We start from the raw sequence: 20,232 nt of genomic DNA on the forward strand, positions 1-20,232 counted from the left end.
CCAAAAAAGCCCAGTTTAAAAATGAGCAGAAGACATGACCAGACATTTTTCCAAAGACAACATACAGATGGTCAACAGACACATGAAAAGATGCTCCCCAAAACTACAACGAGATACCACGTCACACCTGTCAGAATGGCTAAACTCCAGGACACAAGAAGCAAGTGTCTGCGAGGATGTGGAGACAAAGGAAACCTTTTGCACTGATGGTGGAAATGCAAATGGGTGAAGCCCCTGTGGAAAACAGTATGGAGGTTCCTCCAAAACTTAAAAACAGAAGTATCCTATGATCCAGTAATTGCACTACTGGATACTACCCAAGAGAATACAAAAACACGAATTCCATGGGACACACGCACCCCTGTGTTTATTGCAGCATTATTTCCAATACCCAGCGCAAGGGTCCATTGACAAATGAGTGAACGAAGAAGAAGTCCTATATTTATGTTTGTGTGTGTATATGTATATGCATACACAACACACACACTCTGGAATATTACTCAACCATAAAACAATGAAATCTTGCCATTTGCTCACCTGGATTCAGTCTGAGAGTAGTATGGTAAGCAAAGTCAGGGAAAGACAAATACCATCTGATTTTACTCATGTAGCACTTAAGAAACAACGAGTGAGCAAAAGGAGGAACAAAAGGGGAGAGACAAACCAAGAAACAGGCTCTTAATTGCCGAGACCAAACAGATGGTTTCCAGAGAGGAGCTGAGTGGTGGGAGGGGTGAAGGAGGTGATGGGGATGAAGAAGTGCCCTTGTCATGATGAGCACGGGGTGAGTATGGAGTTGGTGAAACACTATATTAAACTAATACATCACTGGATGTTCCTATTACTGGAATGAAAATAAAACTTAATGAAAAAACCAGAGGCCAACTTTTAATTATACCAAGAAACTTCATTGAATAAACAGATAGCTGAGCTTTCCCTTAATTTTTGAAATTTTGTGTTTAAATAAATGAACATGTTTTTGTTGTATATTTTTGCTCTAAAGGCTTTCCGACAAACCTGGTCCTGATGATTCATGGCCTACATCACCTAGCCAAGGCTTAGATTTCGGTACCAAGGTAAAGTACCCACCTGTGAAACTCACTTCCTGCTCTGAATTTAGTTTTCTCCAGTATTTACTCTTAAAATTTAACAGTAGCCTGTATCATCATTTTATGTGTGTAATGGAAAGTTAGCAAGAACAAACCCCTTGACAGATACATGACGTGTTGAATTTTTTGTTTTGTTTTGTTTTGTTTTACTTTGGTAAATCCTAGAGGTGGAGGCTGAGAAAAGAATGGGCTGGAAAATATATAATGACGGTAAAATTATATTGGGAAAATCTTTCCCATAATGGAGGAAATGCGACATTTGGTTAAGGATAAGGATTCTTACCGTGATAGTAACATGACTGATAATACTCATGCCTAAAGGAAATCTTATTGGATCCAAGTATCTATTGTACGTGGCCCCCGCCCCGGGCAAGTTTTATTCTGGTGAGATACAGGATTTTCCTTGGTCTCTATCCTTTGTTCTATATTTAGACTAAAATAATATTAGAAAATGTAGAAATTTAGATGTTTGCATTATTTCTCAACATTTACCTTACAAAGGTGTTCCCCTGTATTTTTAAATAACTCCATGAAGAGTAAGTGAAAATTGTGCATCTCCCTGAAGAATACATATTTTGCTGAGAAGAGTAGCCCTATGAGCAGAGGCTCTTCTTAGCCAAGTTGTCAAGTTTCTAATTTCAGAAATCTTTCATATTCTAGCTTTTAAAAATATCCCCTCCTAGTCCTTGTGTCAGATTCTAAAATTTAAAGTTTCAGACATCTGCTATTTATTTAAATATTCATTTCAAAGCCCCTAAATCATTATAAGCTACTGGAGGTTAGGAAACATACTTGTTTGACTCCTGGAGCTCCTAGAATGAAGTCTTGCTTGGAAGAAGCAATGTCATAGGTTTTGAATGTGAAAAAATGAGTAGGGAAATGGAATTCCGTAGAATGGAATTTGAAAAGTAATGAAATACGCATGATGTATCACAATTAAATATGTGAATTTAAAAAGTAAGGCTTCAGTTTATATTCCGTTTAGTGTTTAATACGTATAAACGCAAAGCGATTCTATTGAGAAAATCAGGAGTTACATACGAAAGAAGGTTACCATATATCTTTAGTCTCCTCCCATTGTGAGCTTAGAATTGCAGAGAAAAGGTCCTCAGCCTTTGTTTTTTCAACCCCATCTGTGTCCCATTACATACGTCCTTTGAAGGTTCACATTACTTCCTAGAATTCTCATTCCCAATTCTTTCTCCATAGTGAAAGTTGATGTGTTAGGAACCTCTCTTTTTCTGTTCTTTTGTTAGTCTAGTAAGAGTTGATAGCTTTTAGGAAGCGATAGATGCCAGCAATTGAACAATTTATTTTATCGTGAAAAAACTTAAATTCTTTATTACAGTATTTATAACCAGATAACTGTAGAGTGATAAAAGTCAGTATTATTAGGGATATACTGTGAATCAAAGCCTCTGTTTTACGTATACATTATATATATATGTATATATATATATATATATATATCTATATATATATATATCTTTAAAAGGTTTAAAAGAGACTATTGCTCATAGTTTATTCCCAGTCCTACTTACGTACCTGTTGAAAAATGTATGTTGTTTCCACTTACCTTACTTGGCTCACATTTCTCCTTTTCTTCCTTGTCTTAAGCTCATGCTTGATTGATTGGTCATGTCTTATATTTTTTACCTTTTTTCCTCTTCTCCCCCCATGCTTTTTAAGGTATTTTTTTATTTTTTTAAAGTTTATTTATTTTGGAGCGAGAGAGAGAGAGTGCAAACAGGGTAGGGGCATAGACAGAGGGAGACACAGAATCCAAAGTAGGCTCCAGCTCCGAGCTGTCAACACAGAGCTCAATGTGGGGCTCAAACCCACAAACCGGGAGATCATGACTCATGAGCTGAAGTTGGACGCTGAACTGACTGAGCCACCTACGTGTTCCCCCCACCATGCTCTTTTTTAATGGTTTACCCCTACCCTAATTTTTCTTTGCAGAAAACATTTCTTTAGTGTCTGTTCTTTTAGTACATCACTTTCTGTCAACTCCATTGTCAACATATTGGTTATGGAATTCTACTGTCTGTGTGTGGTTTTCATCCATGGCTCATTGCCCCACAAGGTTTATTATTCTTTTCTTCTCTTTCTTGGAAGGAGCTGAGCTAAATGTTTTTGTAATGTTTGTATTTCTCTTGGAAAGAGAGTGAGAGAGAGAAAGAATGAGTAAGTGCTCATTGTTGTGATCTGAAACTATGCAAGGTATGATCTCAGTCCTTTTATATTTCTGGAGGGCTGTTTTGTGACCCAAGATGTCACTTATATTGGAGAATGTTCTATGTGCACTTAAGAGAAATGTGCATTCTACTGCTGTTGGATGAAAAGATCTCAATATATCGGTGTTGATATCCAGGTATATAAATGTATATATGAAGGCCAATATATATCTGTGTATATCTGAATACATCTGGTCCAGTGACACACTGGATCTGTGTTTCCGTACTGATTTTCTGCCTTGACGATCTGCCTATTGCCATGCGTGGAGTCTTAAAGTCGTCTACAATCATGGTATTTCTGTTTATACATTTATTCATGTTTGTGATTCATCGATTCATATATGTGGGCGTTTCACTTTGGGGGCATAAACATTTGTAATTGTTAGCTCCTCTTGGTGGATAGACCCCTTAATTGTGATAAAACGCCCTTCTGAATCTGTTACTAGAGTCTCTGGTTTAAAATCTAGTCTGTCTGGTGGAAGTATGGCGACTCCAGCTTTCTTTTGACTTCTAGTAGCATGATAGGTGGTTCCCCATAGCTTCACTTTGACTCTGGAGGTGTCCTGGGGGCTGTCTTGTTGACAGCATATAGATGGATCTTGTTCTTTGGTTTTGCTTTGTGTTTTATCCATTCTGATTCCCTGTGTCTTTTGATTGGGGCATTGAGTCCATTGACATTCAGAGGGATTAGTTAAAGATATGGATTCAGTGTCATTGTGTTATCTTAAGGTTTCATGCTTTTGGTGAGGCCTCTGGTCCTTTGTAGTCTCTGCTGCTTTCCACTCACAGAGTCGCCCCTTAGGATCTCCTCTAGGGCTGGTTTAGTGGTCATGAACTCCATTAGGTTTTGTTTGTCTGGGAAAGCCTTTCTCTCTCTTTCTATTCATACGACAGCCTTGCTGGGGAAAGGATTCTTTGCTGCATATGTTCCCATTCAGCACATTGACCGTTTCCTACCCCTCCCTTCTGCCATGACAAGTTTCTTTGGACAGGTCTGCTGCTACCCTTATGTGTCTTCCCTTGTAGATTAAGACCCGTTTGTCCCAAGCTGCTTTCAGAATTCTCTCTTGATCTTTGTATTTTTCCAGTTTTGCTTTGACATGTCATGGTGTTGCCCTGGTTTTGTTGATTTGGAAGGGAATTCTCTGTGCCCCCAGACCTTGGATGCCTGTTTCCTTCCCCAGAAGAGGGAAGTTCTCAGGTATAAGTTGTTCAAATAAACCTTCTGCCCCTTTCTCTCACTCTTCTTCTTCTGGGACTCCTATTATGTGGCTAATATTTCATCTCACCGAATCAATTAGATCTCTAGTACCTGCCTCGTGGTCTAGTAATTTCCTTTCTCTGCTTCATCTTTGTCCACAATTGTATCTTCTATTTCACTGATTCTCTCTTCTGCTTCTCCCATCCTTGCTGTCACTGCATCCAGTTTGTTTTGTAACTCGTTCACAACATTTCATTTTCGGCATTCATGGTGACCATTCCTTAGGTCCTTGATCTCTGAAGCAGTAGATTGCTATCTTGTATGCTTGGTTTCAAGCCTGGCTATGCGTCTTATGAGTGTTATTCCAAAAACGTGCTCAGATATATTGTTTCTGTCTCTTTTGAGCACTTCTCTGGCTGTCCTTTCTTCCTGGAAATTTTTTGAGGAGAATTTTTAGTTTTTAAATATATGAAATTTATTGTCAAATTGGTTTCCATACAATACCCTGTGCTCATCCCAAAAGGTTCCCTCCTCAGTACCCATCACCCACCCTCCCCTCCCTCCCACCCTCCATCAATCCTCAGTTTGTTCTCAGTTTTTAACAGTCTCTTATGCTTTGGCTCTCTCCCACTCTAACCTCTTTTTTTTTTCCTTCCCCTTCCCCATGGGTTTCTGTTAAGTTTCTCAGGATCCACATAAGAGTGAAACCATATGGTATCTGTCTTTCTCTGTATGGCTTATTTCACTTAGCATCACACTCTCCAGTTCCATCCACGTTGCTACAAAAGGCCATATTTCATTTTTTCTCATTGCCACGTAGTATTCCATTGTGTATATAAACCACAGTTTCTTTATCCATTCATCAGTTGATGGACATTTAGGCTCTTTCCATAATTTGGCTATTGTTGAGAGTGCTGCTATAAACATTGGGGTACAAGTGCCCCTATGCATCAGTACTCCTGTATCCCTTGGATAAATTCCTAGCAGTGCTATTGCTGGGTCATAGGGTAGGTCTATTTTTAATTTTCTGAGGAACCTCCGCACTGCTTTCCAGAGTGGCTGCACCAATTTGCATTCCCACCAACAGTGCAAGAGGGTTCCCGTTTCTCCACATCCTCTCCAGCATCTATTGTCTCCTGATTTGTTCATTTTGGCCACTCTGACTGGCGTGAGGTGATATCTGAGTGTGGTTTTGATTTGTATTTCCCTGATAAGGAGCGACGTTGAACATCTTTTCATGTGCCTGTTGGCCATCCGGATGTCTTCTTTAGAGAAGTGTCTATTCATGTTTTCTGCCTATTTCTTCACTGGGTAATTTGTTTTTTGGGTGTGGAGTTTGGTGAGCTCTTTATAGATTTTGGATACTAGCCCTTTGTCCGATATGTCATTTGCAAATATCTTTTCCCATTCCGTTCGTTGCCTTTTAGTTTTGTTGGTTGTTTCCTTTGCTGTGCAGAAGCTTTATATCTTCATAAGGTCCCAGTAATTCACTTTTGCTTTTAATTCCCTTGCCTTTGGGGATATGTCGAGTAAGAGATTGCTACGGATGAGGTCAGAGAGGTCTTTTCCTGCTTTCTCCTCTAAGGTTTTGATGGTTTCCTGTCTCACATTCAGGTCCTTTATCCATTTTGAGTTTATTTTTGTGAATGGTGTGAGAAAGTGGTCTAGTTTCAACCTTTTGCATGTTGCTGTCCAGTTCTCCCAGCACCATTTGTTAAAGAGACTGTCTTTTTTCCATTGGATGTTCTTTCCTGCTTTGTCAAAGATGAGTTGGCCATACGTTTGTGGGTCTAGTTCTGGGGTTTCTATTCTATTCCATTGGTCTATGTGTCTGTTTTTGTGCCAATACCATACTGTCTTGATGATGACAGCTTTGTAGTAGAGGCTAAAGTCTGGGATTGTGATGCCTCCTGCTTTGGTCTTCTTCTTCAAAATTCCTTTGGCTATTCGGGGCCTTTTGTGGTTCCATATGAATTTTAAGATTGCTTGTTCTAGCTTCGAGAAGAATGCTGGTGCAATTTTGATTGGGATTGCATTGAATGTGTAGATAGCTTTGGGTAGTATTGACATTTTGACAATATTTATTCTTCCAATCCATGAGCAGGGAATGTCTTTCCATTTCTTTAAATCTTATTCAATTACTTTCATAAGTTTTCTATAGTTTTCAGCATACAGATCTTTGACATCTTTGGTTAGATTTATTCCTAGGTATTTTATGCTTCTTGGTGCAATTGTGAATGGGATCAGTTTCTTTATTTGTTTCTGTTGCTTCATTGTTAGTGTATAAGAATGCAAATGATTTCTGTACATTGATTTTGTGTCCTGCAACTTTGCTGAATTCATGTGTCAGTTCTAGCAGACTTTTGGTGGAGTCTATCGGATTTTCCATGTATAATATCATGTCATCTGCAAAAAGTGAAAGCTTAAATTCATCTTTGCCAATTTTGATGCCTTGGATTTCCTTTAGTTGTCTGATTGCTGATGCTAGCACTTCCAACACTATGTTAAACAACAGCGGTGAGAGTGGACATCCCTGTCGTGTTCCTGATCTCAGGGAAAAAGCTCTCAGTTTTTCCCCGTTGAGGATGATGTTAGCTGTGGGATTTTCATAAATGGGTTTTATGATCTTTAAGTATGTTCCTTCTATCCCGACTTTCTCAAGGGTTTTTATTAATAAAGGGTGCTGGATTTTGTCAAAGGCCTTTTCTGCATCGATTGACAGGATCACATGGTTCTTCTCTTTTTTTTTTTTTGTTAATGTGATGTATCACGTTGATTGATTTGCGAATGTTGAACCAGCCCTGCATGCCAGGAATGAATCCCACTTGGTCATGGTGAATAATTCTTTTTATATGCCATTGAATTCGATTTGGTAGTATCTTATTGAGAATTTTTGCATCCATATTCATCAGGGATATTGGCCTGTAGTTCTCTTTTTTTACTGGGTCTCTGTCTGGTTTAGGAATGAAAGTAATACTGGCTTCATAGAATGAGTCTGGAAGTTTTCCTTCCCCTTCTATTTCTTGGAATAGCTTGAGAAGGATAGGTATTATCTCTGCTTTAAACGTCTGGTAGAACTCCCCTGGGAAGCCATCTGGTCCTGGACTCTTATTTCTTGGGAGATTTTTGGTAACTGATCCAATTTCTTCGCTGGTTATGGGTCTGTTCAAGCTTTCTATTTCCTCCTGATTGAGTTTTGGAAGAGTGTGGGTGTTTAGGAATTTGTCCATTTCTTCCAGGTTGTCCAATTTGTTGGCACATAATTTTTCATATTATTCCCTGATAATTGCTTGTATTTCTGAGGGATTGGTTGTAATAATTCCATTTTCATTCATGATTTTATCTATTTGGGTCATCTCCCTTTTCTTTTTGAGAAGCCTGGCTAGAGGTTTGTCAATTTTGTTTATTTTTTCAAAAAACCAACTCTTGGTTTCGTTGATCTGCTCTACCATTTTTTTAGACTCTATATTGTTTATTTCTGCTCTGATCTTTATTATTTCTCTTCTGCTGCTGGGTTTAGGCTGCCTTTGCTGTTCTGCTTCTATTTCCTTTAGGTGTGCTGTTAGATTATGTATTTGGGATTTTTCTTGTTTCTTGAGATAGGCCTGGATTGCGATGTATTTTCCTCTCAGGACTGCCTTCGCTGCGTCCCAAAGCGTTTGGATTGTTGTATTTTCATTTTCGTTTGTGTCCATATATTTTTTAATTTCTTCTCTAATTGCCTGGTTGACCCACTCATTCGTTAGTAGGGTGTTCTTTAACCTCCCTGCTTTTGGAGGTTTTCCAGACTTTTTCCTGTGGTTGATTTCAAGCTTCATAGCATTGTGGTCTGAAAGTATGCATGGTATAATTTCAATTCTTGTAAACTTATGAAGGGCTGTTTTGTGACCCAGTATATGATCTATCTTGGAGAATGTTCCATGTGCACTCGAGAAGAAAGTATATTCTGTTGCTTTGGGATGCAGAGTTCTAAATATATCTGTCAAGTCCATCTGATCCAATGTCTCATTCAGGGTCCTTGTTTCTTTATTGACAGTGTGTCTAGATGATCTATCCATTTCTGTAAGTGGGGTGTTAAAGTCCCCTGCAATTACCACATTCCTATCGATAAGGTTGCTTATGTTTATGAGTAATTGTTTTATATATTTGGGGGCTCCGGTATTCGGTGCATAGACATTTATAATTGTTAGCTCTTCCTGATGGATAGACCCTGTAACTATTATATAATGCCCTTCCTCATCTCTTGTTACAGCCTTTAATTTAAAGTCTAGTTTGTCTGATATAAGTATGGCTACTCCAGCTTTCTTTTGGCTTCCAGTCACATGATAAATAGTTCTCCATCCCCTCACTCTCAATCCAAAGGTGTCCTCAGGTCTAAAATGAGTCTCTTGTAGACAGCAAATAGATGGGTCTTGTTTTTTTATCCATTCTGATACCCTATGTCTTTTGGTTGGCGCATTTAATCCATTTACATTCAGTGCTATTATAGAAAGATACGGGTTTAGAGTCATTGTGATGTCTGTAGGTTTCATGCTTGTAGCGATGTCTCTGATACTTTGTCTCACAGGGTCCCCCTTACGATCTCTTGTAGGGCTGGTTTAGTGGTGACAAATTCCTTCAGTTTTTGTTTGTTTTGGAACACCTTTATTTCTCCTTCTCTTCTAAATGACAGACGTGCTGGATAAAGGATTCTCGGCTGCATATTTTTTCTGTTTAGCACACTGAAGGTCTCGTGCCAATTCTTTCTGGCCTGCCAAGTTTCAAAAGAGAGATCAGTCACGAGTCTTATAGGTCTCTCTTTATATGTGAGGGCACGTTTATCCCTTGCTGCTTTCAGAATTTTCTCTTTATCCTTGTATTTTGCCAGTTTCACTATGATATGTCGTGCAGAAGATCGATTCAAGTTACGTCTGAAGGGAGTTCTCTGTGCCTCTTGGATTTCAATGCCTTTTTCCTTCCCCAGTTCAGGGAAGTTCTCAGCTATAATTTCTTCAAGTACCCCTTCAGCACCTTTCCCTCTCTCTTCCTCCTCTGGGATACCAATTATGCGTATATTATTTCTTTTTAGTGTATCACTTAGTTCTCTCATTTTCCCCTCATACTCCTGGATTTTTTTATCTCTCTTTTTCTCAGCTTCCTCTTTTTCCATAACTTTATCTTCTAGTTCACCTATTCTCTCCTCTGCCTCTTCAATCCGAGCCGTCGTGGTTTCCATTTTGTTTTGCATTTCGTTTAAAGCGTTTTTCAGCTCCTCGTGACTGTTCCTTAGTCCCTTGATCTCTGTAGCAAGAGATTCTCTGCTGTCCTCTATACTGTTTTCAAGCCCAGCGATTAATTTTATGACTATTATTCTAAGTTCACTTTCTGTTATATTATTTAAATCCTTTTTGATCAGTTCATTAGCTGTTGTTATTTCCTGGAGATTCTTCTGAGGGGAATTCTTCCGCTTGGTCATTTTGGATAGTCCCTGGAGTGGTGGGGACCTGCAGGGCACTTCCCCTGTGCTGTGGTGTATAACTGGAGTTGTTGGGCGGGGCCGCACTCCGACCTGATGTCTGCCCCCAGCCCAGTGCTGGGGCCACAGTCAGACTGGTGTGTGCCTTCTCTTCCCCTCTCCTAGGGGCGGGATTCACTGTGGGGTGGCGTGGCCCGTCTGGGCTACTTGCACCCTGCCAGGCTTGTGATGCTGGGGATCTGGCGTCTTAGCTGGGGTGGGTAGGCAAGGTGCACGGGGGCAGGAGGGGCAGGCTTAGCTCGCTGCTCCTTAGGTGATCCACTTCAGGAGGGGCCCTATGTCAGCAGGAGGGAGTCAGATCCGCTGCCGGAGGTTTGGCTCCGCAGAAGCACAGAGTTGGGTGTTTGCGCGGAGCAAGCAAGTTCCCTGGCAGGAACTGTTTCCCTTTGGGATTTTGGCTGGGGGATGGGCGAGGGAGATGGCGCTGGCGAGCGCCTTTGTTCCCCGCCAAGTTGAGCTCTGTCGTCCGGGGGCTCAGCAACTCTCCTTCCCTTTGTCCTCCAGCCTTCCCGCTTCCCGAGCAGAGCTGTTAACTTATGACCTCCCAGACTCTAAGTCGCGCTTGCTGTCGGAACACACGCCGTCCGGCCCCTCCGCTTTTGCCAGCCAGACTTGGGGGGCTCTGCTTGGCTGGCAGGCTGCCCCTCCGCCCCGGCTCTCTCCTGCCAGTCCGTGGAGCGCACACCGCCTCACCGCCCTTCCTACCCTCTTCCGTGGGCCTCTCGTCTGTGCTTGGCTCTGGCGACTCCGTTCTGCTAATCCTCTGGCGGTTTTCTGGGTTATTTAGGCAGGTGTAGGTGGAATCTAAGTGATCAGCAGGACGCGCGGTGAGCCCAGCGTCCTCCTACGCCGCCATCTTCCCTCTCTCCTCGCCAAAATAATTTCTAAAGGAAAATACTCCAGAGTAATTAACAGGCGTTACCTACCCAAGGAATGGAACAAATAGGAAGTTCAGGTTCTAAGGAGCTGCCTTGTTTGTGCCAGTGGCCCCACGCTAGCTCTTTATTAATTGCACCACCTGGGATGCTGATAGCGAACTGAGCTTTGGGACATTTCAGGCCTGGCATGGAATGCAGTTTTTACACAAGCTGCCACAGGGCACTGCTCTCCATGTGCTTTCTTTCCTGACCACTCTTCAATTAAGAAGTGTGTTACTGCCTTTCAGCCAGAAAATTCTGTGATGTCTTGTCTTGTGGTTCAGAAATCCGATTTCACAGCTTATCTTCCGTTAGATGAAAGTGTTTACGGTGTGTTTGGAGCTGGAGTAAGTTCCTGCGGGTGCCCAAGAGCAGGGGCCTCCTCTCTCCTCTCATTAATTTGCTGATGCCTAACTGCACTGACGCAGCGGTGAGATACCGGGGAGAGAGCTGAGGAGAATTGTTCAGTTTCGTCGTTTTGGCCTGATTCCTGCCCTTTTTGTGTTTTAATAGCTTGTTCTGTGTCCCACACCTGCGAGTTCTACTGTATTAAAAAGGGGTCCTACACGGTCCACGGCCTGGTAGTTGAACAAATGTTTTTGGAGTGTGTTGTGTGCACTCTTTTGGTGCGTCTTTGGCTGCTTTTCTCGCTACTTGGAGTGGTGGCTTGGGCCTTCCACCAGGTGTGCTTTGATATGTTTGTTGAAGTAATCCTGGAAAAGAGGAGAAGAGGGTGGTGAGGAATCCTTAGCCCAAACAAAAAGAGAAATGACAGGAGTGGGAAAAAAGACCAGGCAGTGACTCAAAGGAGCTATAGGGCTTAATCCAGAAAGAGAGGGAGGAAAATGAAGAAGGGGATCTGGAAAAGTATAGAGAAAATGCCCGATCCAACAAACAAACAAACAATCAGAACAGGGGAACAAAGGAAAAAAAAAATATATATATATATATACATAAGTATCTTTTTTTTTTGCCATGGACTTTGTCAGTGGTACGGCTTGGGGTTCTGGCTCTAGAACCCTTCGCCGCATCACCCTGGAGCCAAAGCCAATGACCTGCATATGGTTATGAGCTACTCTGAGAATGTGGAGTTGGGGAAAGGTCCCAGCTTTGCAGCTGGACAGCCTTGAGTTCAAGTTCCAGCCCTGCCATTTGGCAGATTCACGAACCTTTCTGGCTTCCGTTTCCTCATGTATGGGATGGCAGGGGGTCACGTACCAACACGGCACTACATTGTGCTGTCGCTGCCGAAGATTCACCGGTATTTATGAAAGGACCAGGCGCTGTGTTTGGCTTACCCTTTGAGAGTTGAGGGGCACCTGGGTGGCTCAGTCGGTTAAGTGTCCAACTCCTAATTTCAGCTCGGGTCATGATCTCACAGTCATGAGATCGAGCCCTGTATTGGGCTCCACACTGAGCATGGAGGCTGCTTACGATTCTCTCTCTCTCTCCTCCTTTCTCCCCCCCGCCCACCCCTCTCCCCCACTTGCACTCTCTCTCTTGCTCTCTAAAATAAATTAAATAAAAATAACTCAGTTGCAGAAGGATGTTTTGCTGCCCTGTCTGGTCACATCCGAACTTGTAGATGTTTTAGCACAGGATCTTGCTCACCCTGGTAAGCCCTGGGCTGGGGGGCAGGGTGTTGGAGACCTGGAAGGGGGTATTTCTTGGGGTCCAAAGGAATGAGCCCTCAAATGGAGGTCAGGAAGGCTGAGTCTCGCCTGACTGCCTCGCCATCCTGAGGTGGGCAGCTGGATCTCCCCTCTGAGTCTGGTGGGTCACTGGCCCCATGGAAGTAATCCCTCAGCCAAAGAAGGTCCAACACCCTCGTGAGCCTCCTGGCCCTGCCACTTAAGCACTCTGTGCCCCCGGGGGTCAGCAGCTAAGAGTGCTGAACTCCAGTGGGAGGCGGTGTGTTTTTCTTCTAGTAGGTACAGGAAGACAAGTGAATAGGTTCTTACACTTTTTTTTCTCACAGAATCTCGAAGGAACTCGGGTTTATAAAGGATGGGAACAGCTCCCTTTGCAGTGAGCCTCCCTTTAAAAATCAGGTAGCTGAGAGGTGCCTGGTGGTTCAGTCAGTTAAGCGTCTGGCTCTTGATTTCAGTTTGGGTCATGATTTCTCAGTCCTGGGGTCAGGCTCTGTGCTGACAGCAGGGAGCCTGCTTGGGATTCTCTTTCTCACTCTGTCTCTCTCTGCCCTTTCCTGGCTTGTTCTCTCTCTCCCTCTCTCTCTCCCTCCCTCCCTCCCTCACTCCCCCTCCCTCCCTCCCTCCCCCTCCCTCAAAATAAATAAAACCTTAAATTAAAAATAGCCAGATAGCTGAAGCCCCAAGAGTTCAAGAGATTTGGGTGATGCCTGGGACCTTGAATGAATGGTCCTTTAGTTTGTATTATTTAGTAAGTTATGTTTCATTAGTAAATTCAGATTATAGCAACTATCGTAGACTTTTTCCTTCTTTTGTTTTTTTCTCCCTTTTTTGAGAAATAAAGACATCTTTACACCCCCCACGTATTAGCCACTGCTCTAAATCACCAATCCACAAAGCAAGCTTCCTGTCGAGTAGGTACAAGTAGCAACTCCTCTTTACTGATGAGGGAAACCGAAGCTCAGAGAGGTTTAGAGGCTGGACTGAGGTCACACAACTTGAGAAGCAGCACAGCAGGGTGCTGTAGCCAGCCTCACCCATTTCACTGTGGGGAATCCCTTGCAAAGCTAGCTAGAACAATAAAGAAGTCCAGAAACACAAAGCCAAAAGGGAAAGAATCTCAAAAAACTGATTTTATTGGTTCAAGGGTATGGGAAGTTGGGGTGCAGACTGCCAGCTTCAGGTGCAGTTCTGTCCAGGGGTCCCGATGATGTCATGAGGGCCTTCTCTGTTTTCCCGTCTCTGTGCTGATTTTCTGTGCATTGGCTTTATGCTTCGCCTGTCTCTGCGGGGAGGGGGAGTGTTGCCCGGCCGCTCTTGGGGTACAGCCTGCAAGCTTGGCATCAGCAGACAGAGAGCTTCCCCTCCCCCTTGGTTTTGGGGGAAGATGTAGGAGGAGATTTTGTTCACAGAACATGGAAGAGGTACACTGATCCCTGCTCGGGTAGGCAGAGGCCAGGAAGACTCCCGGGAGGAGGGGACATCTGGGCTGAAGCCTGAGTTGCACTTAGCCCGCTGGAGCATGTAGGGAGGGGCACCTGGCCGGAGGCACAGGTGAGCGAGGGCACAGAGCGGAGCCCATGGCGCCGCCTTTGGGGAGCAGCGTCTGAGGGTCCGTGGTCCAAGGCACAGCCGGAGACGCTGCCTGCTAGGTCCTCAGCGCCCAGGGCGCTTGCAGGGGAGGCAGAGCAGCAAAACCTGCGCTCTGCTCTTCCCCTCTCCTCTTCACTTTGCCCAAATGCCGAGAACGATTTTTAAAGCCACCCTGACACCCTCCAGATATCCTGCGTTAACCAGCCTCTCCGCTGCGAGTTTCTGGCAGCCGCGAGAGTCAAGGGGCCTCCGTCTCTTTAGCTCCTGCTGGCTCAGCGTTACTCACCCACCTGCACTGCCAGGCGCCGACCACCTGAGACCCCAGGTGGGGTCGGGTAGGCCCTGAGTCAGGACTGAGGCAGCAGGCCTCAGAGGAGCAGGTGGCAACCGGGCTGCTTTTTATTTTGGCCTCATATGCGCCCCAGGCACAGTGCTGGGGGCTTTATACCAGGGGTCCCCTTGGCCAAGTCCAGCCTTTTTGTGAAACTGCTCTTGAGCAGAGAAGAATGGTTTTTACATCCTAAAAGAGGGTTATAAAAACAAGAGACAGTGGGACAGAGACTGTGTGTGGCCTGAAAATAGGTTTGACGGATGGAGTAAGTGAAAATGCAGATTGCTGGGGGGGGGTGGTGGTGGTGGTGCGGGGCATCTGGCTGGCTCAGTCAGTTAAGCCTCAGGCTCTTGATTTCAGCTCAGGTCACAGTCTTGGGGGTTGTGAGATTGAGCCCTGCATAGGGCTCTGCACTAACATGGCGGAGCGTGCTTGGGATTCTCTCTCCCTCTCTGCCCCCGCTCTCTAAATAAATAAATAAACTTAATTTTTTTTTTAAAGTTCAGATTGCCTGGTTGAATCTGAATTTCAGGACAACAAGTAGTCTTTTAGCATAGGTATGGTCCACGCAATATTTGGTACATACTTGCACAAAAAAGAAATTCCTTGTGTATCTGAAGTTTAGGTATCGCTGGGCAGCCTGTATTTTACCTGGCAGTCCTATTCCAGAACCTGAAGTGTTTGCTGTCTGACCCTCTCCGGAAAATACTGCCCATCCTGGCCTTGAACACACAGCAGATGAGATCAGACGTCCAAGGGACTTAAAGACACTGCCTGGGTCAAAACCCAGTGAGCTTTAGCTGCTGGTGTTAGTGCTACTAATATAATCAGAGTGATCACCAAACATATGTTGAGCACATGCTGTTTGTTTGCCTCGTCAGCGTCCTAGAGGTGGACACTAAACGCCCTCAGATGTATAGTGGAAGTCAGGCCATGATAAATTCTAAGGAAACGTCTACAGCAGCAGAAGGGGGTAGGGCGTGGAGCTCTTTTTACACAGGGTGGGTCTGAGCCCCTGCCCCCATTCTGAGCGCTGTGCGTGTGTTTTTATGAAGTCCGCACATGACAGCCCAGACAGGTGGTGTGAGTGTCATCTCCATTTCACAGATGAGGAAACTGAGGCCTGAGGTCACCTCGCTAATGGCAGAATTGGAGTTTGACCTGGGCCTAGTGGCCCCCTAAACTCAAGTTTTTACTGACTTCCCTCAGGCGCCTTCCTTTACATGGTGCCAGCTGCGTGCCGTGAGGCCCTCTGCCCAGCTTTTCCATAATCCTTCTGACAGCCCTGCACCCTGGGCTGTGTTATTCCTATCCAGGCACAGGAGGGGTGAGCACAGAACCGTGCGGAGAGGCAGCGGGGAGTAGTGGCTGATCTGAAACCTGGCAGGGTTCAAGGTGGGCAGCACGAGGGTACCTTGGTGTGGGTGGGCAGGTGGTGGGAGTGAGGAGAGAAGGCAAGACAGGCCCCAGAGTCCCGGGAGCCCTCTCTTCCGGCTTTGCAGGTTGGTCCGGATTTCCCTGCCTGATTCCCTCCTGAGATTACACCTCCTATATGTTGTTTCAATATTTGCAGGTGGAGGGTGGGAGGGCGGGGCTGGTTTCTGAACGGTTGCAGGGTGGGGCTGGAAGTGTGCTGGGGCCTGTGCTCACTGGTGGCACGTGGAGGGGTGGGGTCACAGCCCCAGAGGCCACCTAGGTCCTAAATAACCTGTGGATGAGAAGCTGGGGTGGGTGAACAGAGCCTAAGAGCCCCTTCACAATTGCCTGTTCACCTAACTGACACTCGTGAGCATCCACTGTGGGCCAGGCCGTGAACCCTACGGTCGCTGCCATCTAAGAGTGGCTCCTGCCTGTACAATTCCTACTACGTGCCAGGTGCTGTCTCATTTGCCGATGAGGTGGGGTACTATTATCCAACACCCCATGGTACGGGTGGGGAGACTTGTCCAGCATCATGAGAGGTCAAGGATTCAACACCAGTTCAGTGACACCGCGTTCTGGCTCCTAGCCTCTCAACTGCCTCCTAACATCCTGTCGTTAGAGCTAAGAAGCTGGTTTCGGAAGAAGTGAGCTCCCCATCATTTGGAGGAATGCAGGCAGATGTTGGAGGACTCCGAATAGATGCTGGACAGAAACGAAGTCTTTCTGACCACTTTGACCTTTGAAGTTGGCTCCCCCTGACCAGAAGACCCCCACAGGCATGGTTGTAAGAGTCCTATCCGGGTGACCCAGGTCTCCTGACTCCTATTTTAGTGCTGTTTTGGTTCCCACGTTGGGCAAGACTGAGGAACCCCTTCTCATAGGTTTCTCAGCACTTTGGGATTTCACAGGGCCTGACCCATTTCTGGGCAGGTTGGAGGCAGAGCTGACTGTCAGACCTTGAGTTCAAGTCCTGGCTGCGACCTTTCCTGGTTGTGTGCCTTAGGGCAAATCGCGTCAGTTCAGTTTACCCATCTTTAAGATGGGGAGGAGAGGGGCACCTGGATGGCTCAGTCAGTTAGGCATCTGACTCCTGATTTCAGCTCAGGTCATGGTCTCGTGGTTTGTGAGTTCAAGCCTTGCATCGGGCTCCGTGCTGACAGCACAGAGCCTGCTTGGGATTCTCTCTCTCTCTCATGCCTTTCTGCCCCTCCCCCACTCACATGCATACATGTGCATGCGCTCGCTCTCTCTCTCTCTCTCTCTCTCTGGAAAAAAAAACTTTAAAATGGGGATGAAAATATTTTTGCGAGAATTAAATAAGGTATTCTGTACAAAGTACATGGCACATAGTATGTGGTCAGTAAACATACTCTCTTACTCTTAAGCTGGAGTAACAAAACTATTTCAAAAGGTCTCCAGCTTCTGCTTTGAGGCCTTTGTTAGAATAAAGACCTGGGTCTGAATCCTGCCTCCTCTGCATGACCTTGGGTGGGTTATCTAATAGCTCTCTGCCTCAGTTTCTTCCATCTGTAAAATGGGACTATGTCGGTAATCTATCTTGGGTTGTCATGCCATAAACAGTCCCAGGAACACCATGAGTGCTCAAAAAAAAAAAAAAAGAAAAGAAAAGAAAACCAGTAAGTTTTTAGTATCATACAACTCCTGCTATGTGCTAGCCAGGCCTCCTCTTTTGCAAATAACACCCCATTGAATCCTCACCCCTGGACAGGAAGGGCTGAGCTGGATGCAAACACAGGTCTCTGTGGCTGTAGTCGCACCACCCATAGCCACTGCCTCTGTGCTGCCTCAGTCAGGCATGATTCCGGGGCCAAAGCTCAGCAAATCACGTGGGCTTGTTCAGGGAGCCAGGATGCCACACTGCCACCGCCACCCCCAGACCACCCCTAGGTTCCTCACAGCTGTCGACCTCCACAGCAGATCAGTTCCAGGCTCATGCCTGGGAGCCTGAGAGGGGAAAGGTGGTTGAGCTGCATTTCAGAGGCCTTCTGTGGCCCTCTGCCCCGTGCCCACGGGGGTGGTCGGTTCCCCCGGGGATGGGTCCTCCCCTGGCCAGTTTGGGCCATAGCCTCTTCCTGCAGTGAGACAGTGCCCTCTCCCGTGAGGCTGCAGGGACCGACCTTCCGGGGGAGGCTTTCCCCCGCTGCCTTTTTAATTTCCTCTTCTGGCCTCAGGCTGTCAGCGCGTTATTAACTTCTGGGGAAGTCGGGAGCCAGCAGAGTAGGGGAGGCACCTCCCTCGTCAGAACCCCTCCCTCAGGCTCAGAACTACGCCCTTGGTGCTGTGTCCCCACCTCCACTACCCACCCCTCCCCAGATCCATCCCCAGGAGCCTGCCTTCCCTGGGGATTATCCTGTCTGAGTTTCAGGGTCCATAGCTACAAACAGACAACCTTCATTCTGTGGGGTTTGGACTTGAGACAACGTGTGTATACAGTCCGGGTAACAATAGGAAACAGTTGATTCCTCCAAACGGAGCACATGAAGATGAATTTAATAAGGGTGCTATTGACCAAGGCAGGATGGGGTGGGTGGGGAGAAGGGTGCAGCACCCCGCGGTTGGAATAGTGGGGATCCGGGAACTGTTGCCTGCCCCAGTCTGATATGGGAAGCAAGGAGAGGTGGCCAGAAGGGACTGGCTGTGTGAGGAAGGTCCCCAGACAGGAGCCGTGACTGCTGAGTCTCTTCCTAAGGAGTTTGGCTGCTAGTTTTCTGTCTCCTCTGAAATCCCCCACTGCAATGTGGCATGCGTGAGAGTAGCTTGGAAAGCTTGATCAGCACCCCAGAGTTGCTGCCTCCGTGGCTTCCGAGCATGTGTATCTCCAGCCAGCCGGTTCTCAGCTGGTGCTGGTGCTGGTGCTGCTGGGCCCTGCGTCAGCACCACGCTTGCCCTGTACCTGTCCTGGCTTGCCCTGCCTTTTGGCTCTTTGGACCGAAAGGTCTTCCAGGGCAGGACTGTCAGACTCCATCCCTGCTGCTCTGTGCACCCAGTGTATCCGGGCCTTTGCCCCGCCGAATCCACCGGTGTTTGAATGGTTTGCAACTTGTCCCTGTTGACTGTTGCCCAGATGCACCCGTGCTGTATCTTGGCGGTCCCTAAGTGGCAGCTGTCGCCGAGATGGAGGTCAGCATGCAGGTTTATTAGGGTGTGCCTTTGGGGTTAACACCCAGCGGAGCCAAGTGAAGCGAGCGGCGGTGGGCCAAGGGAGAAGATGGGTCACGAGGCTTTCGTGGAAGCCCCGTGGGGAGTTGCCAGCTTGCTGGGATGGCCCTTCACACTGTCCCGAGTTGGGGGCAAGGATGCCAGACCTTCACAGCCTACACATTCCCGTCACCGGATGGTGGCCTCCGGGGAAGCAGTGAGACCTTGGGGGAGGCTCTCCTGGGGCCGAAGGGATCCCTGTCCTCTATGGGACTGGCAGCTGAGGGCTCTCCAGGAGCCCTCCTAGCAGCCTCCGGTCCCGAAGCGGTCTGTGTGGCACATTGTGGCACCTGCCACATCATCAGAACCTGCCCACGGAGCCAGGGAGGGGACAGAGGCTTTCTCGTGGCCGCCACTGCCCTCCCTTCCCTATCCCTGAGTCCTGTGGCCCCTCGACCCCCGGCCAAGAAACCCTCTTGGATCCCTCAAGTACACAGAACCCCCAGCGAAGACCCCTGCCCGTGGTTTTGCCTACAGCTGAGTTCCGAATCTTAGTTTTGCTGGGCCCAGCCATCCTGTGACACAGAGAAGCAGAGTCCCCCAGACCCCACCCTGGCTCGTGCTGAGATGTGGAATAAACGCATCAGTGCTGCTATCCACCACTTGCGGTGATCACGGGGTCCTCCAGGCCTTCTGGAGAGAGGGAGAGGAAAAGGAAGAGATTGTGTTTTCTGTCATGTCCCTGAGGCCGCGGTCCCAGGCAGTACATCCGACTCCTGTTTCTGGGGCCGAGTGTGGTGGGTAGAGGCTCCCCTTGGAGTCAGATTGACCAGCATACAAACCTCAGCAAGGTGACCCTGGATTTTCTGATGCCCTTGGCTAGGCAGGAACCAATACCTCTGCACTTGTCTGTCAAGTGGGGTGGTGGTGGCCACCTGGGAACTGTGTTGTGAGGATTATGGGGGGCCGGCCCCGTGTCTCAGCTCAGGCAGCCGAAGCAGAACACCACAGATGGAGTGGCCTAAACAGACATTGATTTCTTGCAGTTTGGAGGCTGAGAAGTCCAAGGCCGAGGTGCTAGCCCATTCAGTTCCTGGCG

The 20,232-nt window shown here is 46.5% G+C and overlaps 1 protein-coding gene across 1 annotated transcript in view; it reads left to right on the forward strand.

The window, feature by feature from the left end:
• Nucleotides 1-20,232, forward strand: part of LOC122478343 (ankyrin repeat domain-containing protein 26-like) — a 242,014-nt gene that overhangs the window by 9,947 nt on the left and 211,835 nt on the right. Inside the window, exon 4 of the mRNA XM_043571969.1 lies at nt 1,004-1,076. Coding sequence (XP_043427904.1) covers nt 1,004-1,076 — 73 coding nt within the window. The remainder of the gene's footprint in view (nt 1-1,003; nt 1,077-20,232) is intronic.

Source organism: Prionailurus bengalensis, unplaced genomic scaffold, assembly GCF_016509475.1.
Source record: "Prionailurus bengalensis isolate Pbe53 unplaced genomic scaffold, Fcat_Pben_1.1_paternal_pri Un_scaffold_51, whole genome shotgun sequence".
NCBI classification, from domain to species: domain Eukaryota; kingdom Metazoa; phylum Chordata; class Mammalia; order Carnivora; family Felidae; genus Prionailurus; species Prionailurus bengalensis.